The 9,982-nt window shown below is 39.1% G+C and overlaps 2 protein-coding genes across 2 annotated transcripts; both read left to right on the top strand.

Moving 5' to 3' along the window:
* Positions 1-1,602: 1,602 nt before the first annotated feature.
* LOC121731416 (cuticle protein 19-like) lies at positions 1,603-2,363 on the top strand. Its single transcript, XM_042120829.1, has 3 exons — positions 1,603-1,614; positions 1,735-2,037; positions 2,121-2,363. The coding sequence occupies exons 1-3, from the start codon at positions 1,603-1,605 to the stop codon at positions 2,361-2,363; spliced, it is 558 nt and encodes a 185-aa protein (XP_041976763.1).
* A 4,633-nt stretch (positions 2,364-6,996) lies between these two features.
* Positions 6,997-7,823, top strand: LOC121731414 (cuticle protein 19-like). Its single transcript, XM_042120827.1, has 3 exons — positions 6,997-7,085; positions 7,171-7,494; positions 7,581-7,823. Exons 1-3 carry the CDS (start codon positions 7,074-7,076, stop codon positions 7,821-7,823), a joined length of 579 nt encoding a protein of 192 aa, XP_041976761.1. The 5' UTR covers positions 6,997-7,073.
* The last annotated feature ends 2,159 nt before the right edge of the window (positions 7,824-9,982 follow it).

Here is a 9,982-nt window from a genome sequence, read left to right as displayed (position 1 = left end):
AGCTGCAGGTGCGTTGTCAGCCTTTTATGAGGGGAGGGTAAGGAAGGGAATAGGGAAGGGTATGGAAGGGAATAGGGTAGGGGATTGGGCCTCCAGTAAACTCACTGAATTGGCGAAACACAGCGCAAGCGCTGTTTTACGCCGGTTTTCTGTGAGCCCGTGGTATTTCTCCGGTCGAGCCGGCCCATTCGTGCCGAAGCATGGCTCTGCCACGTACATGTTTTAAGACTGTACTAGTACCTATACTTCATGTTGTCAGAAGCCATCTGTTTGGCGTTTGACCCGAGCCGATGGAGGATTATAATTAAAGAAGTGAGTATAAGATAACTAACAGTTTATAACACAAGTAAAATTACTCATTTTTCCCATATAATTTGAACAAACCTTTTGAATTTGAACAAACTTACCATCTGGGTACTATATCTGGCTACTCATAAAATCCACAAATTTTTTCAAATCATTTTTCCGGCCCTAAAGCCTCCATTTATGCAAAAATTATTGACGTGGGAGAGCCATGCTTCGGCACGAATGGGCCGGCTCGACCGGAGAAATACCACGTCCTCACAGAAAACCGGCGTGAAACAGCGCTTGCGCTGTGTTTCGCCGAGTGAGTGAGTTTACCGGAGGCCCAATCCCCTACCCTATCCTCCCTTATTCCGTTCCCTTTCCATCCCTACCTTCCCCTATTACCCTATTCCCTCTTAAAAGGCTGGCAACGCTCCTGCAGCTGTTCTGATGCTGCGAGTGTCCATGGGCGACGGAAGTTGCTTTCCATCAGGTGACCCGTTTGCTCGTTTGCCCCCTTATTTCATTAAAAAAAAAAATGCGGGAATTTTTTAACTGTTACTTACCTGGTTCTTCCAGTCACGCCTTCAATTATAATAATAGGGTTATAGCTGTATATAGTTTTTATTATTCAAAGGCTGTATAGCTATAATAATATATACAGCTGCACATCTAATTGAAATGTAGATGTGTAGATTAAAAAAAAAAGTATAATTCTGTTGATTGGTGATGTTAAAATTGTTTTGCTTGCTTCGCATTTATTTTAGACTGAAACTATATTGAATAAGAAACATAATAAGAATACGAAACGTTTATTTTGCACATCACACATGACACAACACAATATTTACAAACGGATGAAAGAACAAAATGTAGCTGATTGTACTGTAGTTTACTTATAGCATGCCCATGATGCGGTTCATGTAACGTTTCTATGTACAAAATGATGGTCTCTACAGTTTTAAGGTATATGTTTAGATACCCTTACAGTCATCAGTATCACAGTAGAACTTAGTACAATTATATTTAAATTTAAATAATTTTCAAGGTACGAGTAAGTCTTTTAAATACCTTTTATTTGGTATGTCTTAAAAATTTGACACTGAAAACTGCCTCACAGAACAGGTTCTTTAATATTACTTGCAATTATGCGACCCGATAGCTAACTCATGTTACTAAGTGACTTCGGAATTATGTAATACATTAAAACCTGTTGAACCTTTGCAATATCAGCAATTTGCTAATTGAGACTTAATATAAAACCAGATACATACTCGTAATATTATCATTCAGAAAAGTGAATACATTAAGAACAACATGATTGCCAAAGTAAGTCTTCTGGGCAAAAATATTTTTGGTTTTTTAATAATATTTGTTTTCATATTCATAACACAATAAAATCACTATTTGATAACAATTAAAATACCTAATTAACTATGTGATTTTCAGATCGTACTTCTGGTAGCGGGAGTGGCGTGTGTGAGCGCGCAGCACTACTCTCACGGCACGGCCGTGTCCTCGCAGTCCATCGTCCGCCACGACCTGTCGCACGGCCAGCAGTACGCACCCCTCATCCAGCACGCCGCCCCCGTCATCCAGCACGCCGCCCCCCTCATCCAGCACGCCGCCCCCATCATCCAGCACGCCGCTCCCCTCATCCAGCACGTCCAGCACGTCGCGCCCGTGCAGCACGTCGCCCACTCCGCGCCCCTCGTCAGCCTGCAAGGCGGACACCAGATTGAGGCGTACAACGTGAGTCTAGTCACCTAACCTTATATATATTCGAACACGCAATGTGATCGAGCACCATGACTAATGCTGCGTGACGTTTCCAGACCCACCCCAAGTACGAGTTCGAGTACAGCGTGTCGGACCCGCACACCGGCGACATCAAGTCCCAGCACGAGGCCCGCGACGGAGACGTGGTCAGCGGCTCCTACAGCCTGCACGAGGCTGACGGCTCTGTGCGCACGGTGCACTACAGCGCCGACGACCACAGCGGCTTCAACGCCCAGGTGGAGCACTCCGGACACTCGGCGCACGCGCAGCCCGCGCATCAGCTGCTCGCCCATCATTAACTCTCATCACCTCAAACAATACCAGTAGGAATTACGTGTTAAGTAAAATAGTTGTTACAAATAATAAAAGAAATCAAAAATATCTTATCGTATTCTTTACAAAAATATATTATCATTTGAGTTTTGTGAAATAACTTTATTTTCAGTACATTATTAAAAACTTTACCTAAGACTTGGTTAGGAAATACAATGATCTCTTTACAGTTTTTGGGTTAAGAGCTAACAAACATACATACTCGCAAACTATTCATTTTCTCTATAATAATAATAATTATTATTATTATCCCACCAAAAACATAAATGTAAAAATGGAGAGCCAAGTTCCGTACAAACATTATTATGGTCTATGGACTTCGCCGTAAAAAGGATGGAGATCTAAATGAGTGCCAAGTTCTATGGAAAATTAAAATATAATATGTATGTATAGGAACCAAATAACATTATGAACAAAATATAATAGAGTATAATTCTTTGCTTTATTGAATATCTATAACAATTGATGTTATTTAAATAATGTGAGATCTTAAATTAGATTAGATCTAACTTAGTCAGTTTTCATTACATCAGTCATTTCATAAAGTTACTGAACATTATAATTTTGATGAAAACTAGCCAAGTCAAATGTAATCTAGTTTCCCACTGTCACTGTTACCAATTAACTTGACAGATGAAGTATGGAGAATCTGTCAAAAAAGCTGTGAATAGTCTATTCGGCACTTTATCAGAAAGTGGTGAAACAGGCCCTAAGGCTTGTTGACTATCAGTCGACTAAAACAAAGAAAATCCAAGTTAATGGAAATGCAGTTAGGTACTATCAGGAGGCACTGGAATAATACGGTATAACACAAGTGTATTTCCAACTATCTGCTATCGCCCGCCCGCGCCGTCGTCTGCAAAGCGCCTAAAACACAAAATTGTATTTATTTTACGATGCCAAAAATAAAGCCATTTATACCTTAAAATAGAACGATTACTATTTGGTCAATTTATCATCATCATCATAATACGCGAACGAAAAACTTTGTAACCCTTTTTACGAAAAATTAGGAAACGTAGGTGCATGAAATTTTGCACAGTTATAGTTTATATGGTGAAGGAGTGCATCGAGTTAATATTATTTTGAAATTATGCTTTTATCATACATTTTTTTAACAAATAAAACATTACACACACTACAACACACACACATGAGAAATGACAGATTCTTGAGTGACAAGCCTATACATACGAATTATACTCTTTTATTTATGGTTAAAGTCTGTTGACAACAAGTTGACAAATTGAAAATGGATTATAGTTTTTTTTATTGAATCTATAAAGGGCCCCAAAGACGATCAAACGGTTTGACTCAAACACGTAAATTTTGGTTTGACTCAAACCGATTTGATCGTTTACATAGCTAGTTTGAACGGTTTGTCAAACATTTGTTTGAAGCTTGTTTAATGAAATTTCATATTTTCGTTGTGTTTGACGCGCCGTTTGATCTTATTCCGACACGTTTGATCAAACCCTCTTAGTTTAGTGCTAGATTATGAAGAAGAAAAAAAGAACCTGTAGTTTCTAGCACTTTCTGTAGATGTTCGTGGGTAAAACGATATTATCTTAGTCGATAGGCCATACCGCCATACCATTAATTTGGACCAAAGTCGTTTTCTTTTTTTTCTCTTCTAACGCAGGACATTAACGTTATAAACATAAGATAAGAAAATCGCGATCCTCGTTCTAGAATCTAAACTCTAGAGTCTAGAGCATCTTCTGCATCACAAGACGTGTACTCGACAGCGCGTATTGAATGAAACTGCGCAGTGTCGTTTGACAAACCATTCAAACCGACAACCAACGGTTGCATCAAACACGTAAGGTTTGAATCAAACCGTTTGATCGTCTTGGGGGCCCTTTAGATACTTATGCTTACACACAGCCAGTCTGAGATCAGCTGAGTCCCAGAGACAAGAGTTGAAAAAAAATGATAGTCAATATTTTTTTACAAATTAAACGTAGTAGTCCTAATGTCGTTGAAATTAAGGTCGAATTTCGACCACTGGGCGATCTCTAGTATTTATAAATACCGAAGTTGTTAAGAGACAACGAAGAATAGGAAAAAGTAATAAAGGGCTCAATGTAGTTGCTACGGAATACATAATATTAGCCTACCATGCAAGTATTATTATTATTTTCTTTGACACAAAAAGAAACATTTAAAAAAACATGTTTTAAACAAACATTTTAACCCATCAAGCCCCATAAGCTCACCGATGAGCGAGACACAATAGAATAACAAAAGATTTCCAAGAATCCACGATCGAAGGATTGAATAGCTTATATTGGAATCATGGATAGTTTAAAAAAATAATATATGTCTTGTTTTGTTCTAAAGTTCAAAAACTTTACAACTTTCAATTCTGAAAATGTTTGTACCATCGAGGAAATTGATTCCTAGGCAGTTGACAGACCAACGTCATTTGGTGGGATCTTGTCAATTCAATGTTAATTGTAATCTGTCGGCTGGGTTTGACGTAACGCCAACCAAACTACGTAGGTCCCCCATCTGCCTAGGAATCAACTTCTCTGATAGTACATGAATAGAGTTTTTTTGTATTATCAGACTAGTAACTCATGCTACTTGGTCCTCAGGTTGCAATAATGTAACAAACATTCCATATTCTAGTTGGCCTTTTATTATCCCGAAACTAATACTAGTACATACTGATAAGGCCAAACGCAGTTACTGCCCAATGCCCATCGTCACAAACAATTATCGACTTCTAGATACGAAACTGATGACATTTGCACATTCACACGAACATTGTCCCTACTGAGGTCCCTACAATACTATCAACAAAATTACTTTGAAAATGGTCGAGCCGAAAATTTTCTAAATGCGATCTGCCTCGAAGATGCGCCGTGCGACGATATGATTGTCTTTACTTTTAAACGAGCTTTTGCCCGCGGCTTCGCTCGCGTAAAGAAGTATTATTATATACAAACTTTCATCCCCTATTTTAACCCCTTGGGGTTAGAATTGATCAAAATCCTTTCTTAGCGGATGCCTACGTCATAAAATCTACCTGCATGCAATATTTCAGCCCGATCTGTACAGTGGTTGGGGCTGTGCGTTGACAGATCACCATGTCAGTCAGTCACCTTTGAGTTTTATAGTTGGTGTCCGCGACTCCATTGCGCTAAAATTCGTTTATCGCGCGACAACCGTACATACATATTTACCGGATAAAAAGAATCCCATGTTCTTTCCCGGGATTCAAAGTATCGCCATACAAAATTATACAAAATCGGTTCAACGGTTTGGTCGTGAAGAGGTAACAGACAGACAGACGGACAAACAAACAAACAAACAAACAGACAGACTCACTTTCATATTTATTATATAATCATTTTTTTATGAAATAACGCAAAACATATTTACAAACGAGCAACCGGGTCACCTGACGGAAAGCAACTTCCGTCACCCATGGACACTTGCAGCATCTGAAGAGCTGCAGGTGCGTTGCCGGCCTTTTAAGAGGGAATAGGGTGGGGAGGATAGGGATGGGAAGGGAAGGGAATAGGGTAGGGGATTGGGCCTCCCGTAAACTAACTCACTCGGCGAAACACAGCGCAAGCGCTGTTTCACGCCAGTTTTCTGTGAGAACGTGATATTTCTCCGATCGAGCCGGACCATTCGTGCCGAAGCATGGCTCTCCCACGTCTAAGTGGAATAATTAGTACAGATTATCATGAATAAGTTTCTAACTATAAAATTCTCTCTGTCTACCTATAAAAACCTTTTTATAGGCGGGGCTGACGAACGTAATTTGGTTGAGTTGTACTCGTATCAAGTAAATGCCATTTGTAATCTGTCAGTTCATCTTGACATATCCCAATACATGGGTCCATCATCTGCCTATGAATCAATTTCTCTGATAGTACATAATATTTACGTATGATGATAAATAAAAAACCGGCCAAGTGCGAGTCGGACTCGCGCACCGAGGGTTCCGACAGCTTAAAGGTATTATAGACCTGAGTATTTGGTATGAATTTCAATTTAATACCTCTACGCGTTTATGAGGAAATGGGTAGTAAGTTTAAAATTATTAAAAAAATATATATTATGTGATGTAACTAAAAATTTATGGTTTTCGTAATTTTTCCTTTATCTATGCTATAAGACGTTGCTTCGTACCAAATTTCAAGATTCTGAGTTCACGGGAAGCACCCTGTAGGTTTTGATTCCCTTGCAAGTGTCGAAAATTTGCGGCATAAACGGCTGTATCTTTTGATTGCGTTGGCTTAGAAGTTTGATTTTTTCACAGCTTCAAGGGACAGTAGACCTGAGTAATTGATATAAATTTCAGCTTCATACCTCCACGCGTTCCTGAGAAAAAGGGTCTTGACAGACGGACGGACGGACAGACGGACAACAAAGTGATCCTATAAGGGTTCCGTTTTTTCCTTTTGAGGTACGGAACCCTAAAAATAATGGGGCGTTAACTGATAAGTTTTACAAATTGACACATTATGAGTTATCTTGTTGGGTCATAACAAACGTAGCACCTTCTCAATTAAAACCAGTTAGTTCAAAGCCCCGAAACAAGTAATAAATATGTGACCAGTAATTTACGAAATTCTCCTGCAGATATTAATATAAAAACAGAGTTCATATTCAAACAGCATCATTCAATAATCGAGTGAACCACAAGAACCACCAACATGATCGCCAAAGTGAGTCTTTGAACGAAGTTAATCGGGAATATCCAGAAGTTAGCTGTGGAAGTGCAAACAAATGAAGTATTATTGTAATTTTCAGATCGTACTTCTGGTAGCGGGAGTGGCGTGTGTGAGCGCGCAGCACTACTCTCACGGCGCGGCCGTGTCCTCGCAGTCCATCGTCCGCCACGACCTGTCGCACGGCCAGCAGTACGCACCCCTCATCCAGCACGCCGCCCCCGTCATTCAGCACGCCGCCCCCCTCATCCAGCACGCCGCCCCCCTCATCCAGCACGCCGCTCCCCTCATCCAGCACGCCGCTCCCCTTATCCAGCACGTCCAGCACGTCGCGCCCGTGCAGCAAGTCGCCCACTCCGCGCCCCTCGTCAGCCTGCAAGGCGGACACCAGATTGAGGCGTACAACGTGAGTCTACCACCTGACCTTACATATGTTATAATATACACGCAATGTGATCGAGCACCATGACTAATGCCGCGTGACGTTTCCAGACCCACCCTAAGTACGAGTTCGAGTACAGCGTGTCGGACCCGCACACCGGCGACATCAAGTCCCAGCACGAGGCTCGCGACGGAGACGTGGTCAGCGGCTCCTACAGCCTGCACGAGGCCGACGGCTCTGTGCGTACAGTGCACTACAGCGCCGACGACCACAGCGGCTTCAACGCCCAGGTGGAGCACTCCGGACCCTCGGCGCACGCGCAGCCCGCGCACCAGTTGCTCGCCCATCATTAACTCCCACCACCTCAGGCAATACCAGTAGGAATTATGTAAATATAGTCTTTCATTGTTAATAAAAACATAAAAAATATGAACTGTGTTTGAAATATTGAAACAGACGCCTTTATCAAAATTACACAAAATAAAATTATGTAATCAAAGTGAAAGATACATAAAATATTTTATTCTATTTTGTAATATTATACATCCTATACGACCTTGATTTTATAACAAGTATATTATGTACTTCATAACGTTATGGTAAGTACTGACATACGGTTTTGTTCGATAGTTTTACTCCAAATCGAGCAATAACCACCGTGTGGACCGCTAAACTGACAGCTCGAAGGCTCGCTTCAAGCCGGCTCGATGGAATTAAATATGTCAAATATGTCATTTCCTTCGATTCGGAGTAAAACTATTGAGCAAAACCGTATGTGAGTAATTAGCATTACATTTTTAATACAAAATAAATATTTTTCGTCATTTGCGACTTTACAGGGCAAAGTCCAACAAACCCATATTACTGTAATCTAAATGTTAAAAATTTTAGCCTATTTACGAAGTCAAAAATTAGGGAAACAAACGGGAGGTACCTGCAACTTAAATATAATAACACAGAAAAAAATCCTAGAAGACAACTTATTTAAATAAATATATTGACTGCACTATTAGTATTATGTAGGTATGCTTCTATTCTGCGCAATATGTTATCTGTCCTCACTCCAATGAAAAATGTTATCTGTCCTCACTCCAGAGTGAAATTTCTAACTATACGGTACCTCACTTTACAACCCTACGATATATTATACGATATATTTACTATTTACCTCAAAGGGTTGAGGTAAATAGTAAAAGGTCCAATGGAACCAAAATAGAATTAGGTGTCCCACAGGGATCTATCTTAGGCCCATTTCTTTTTCTCATCTATATAAATGACTTACCTTATCTAGTAAAGGATAATAATAATGAGATAGTGCTTTTTGCTGATGACACTTCACTTATTTTTAAAGTGAAGCGACAACAGTCGAACTACGACGAGGTAAACAGTGCTCTCTCAAAAATAGTATATTGGTTTAATGTTAATAACTTACTTTTAAATTCTAGTAAAACTAAATGTATAAAGTTTACTTTGCCCAATGTTAGGCAAGTCCAAACCAATGTGCTATTAAATGATGAGAAGATGAATTTGGTAGATAACACTGTATCCCTAGGTATTACACTTGATAGTAAATTACAGTGGGGTCCTCACATTGCTAATCTAGCAGGTGGGCTCAGTTCTGCAGCATATGCAGTCAGAAAAATTAGGGAAATTTCTGACGAAGGCACGGCACAATTAGTATATTTTAGTTATTTTCATAGTAGGATGTCATATGGAATCCTTTTATGGGGAAACGCTGCCGACATTAATACAATATTTGTGCTGCAGAAGCGAGCCATACGTTCTATTTATAAAATGTCTGCTTTAGAATCTCTGAGAGATAAATTTAAAGAAATTGGTATTCTAACTGTTGCTTCTCAATACATTTTGGATAATGTAATATATGTTAGAAAAAATATAAATAAATTTAAAGTTAAAAGTGACATTCACTGTAGAAATACTAGAAATAAGCACAAGCTGGACATGCCAGTGATCAGACTTAGTAAAGTCAGTAAATCTTTTAAAGGTAAATGTATACGCCTTTACAATAAAATCCCTGAAAACGTTCAAAATCTTTCCATTAATAAATTTAAAAAAGTAGTCAAAGAGCGTTTGTGTGCCAAAGCTTATTATAAGGTCAATGATTTCATAGAAGATGGCACATCTTGGGAGTAGGATGGCTTCTTGCAAGGCTACTTCTACATCATTATATTATGACTTACAATTATGTATGTTGACATTGTATATAATATTAAGTTACAAAATTGTAAACTTTATTTTAAAAGAATAATTTTTCTCTCACTTTTTTGGTAAAAAGTGGAACCCGTGCAAGTTTCTTACGCCGGTTCTTCTCGCCGGGGTAGTTTCCGAACCGGTGGTAGGCATCAGGTAGACATTCTGAAAAAATTTGATTCAAATTTACTCAGAAATAAAACATTTTTTTATTTTTTTTTTATTTTTATTTTTTTATACCTTATTTTATTTACGTTATAATATTTACATAATATAAATAAAATTTAAAAGTACTAAAGAA

Source organism: Aricia agestis, chromosome 10 (genome assembly GCF_905147365.1).
Source record: "Aricia agestis chromosome 10, ilAriAges1.1, whole genome shotgun sequence".
Lineage (NCBI taxonomy): Eukaryota > Metazoa > Arthropoda > Insecta > Lepidoptera > Lycaenidae > Aricia > Aricia agestis.
This window is presented reverse-complemented; position numbering and strand designations above follow the sequence as displayed.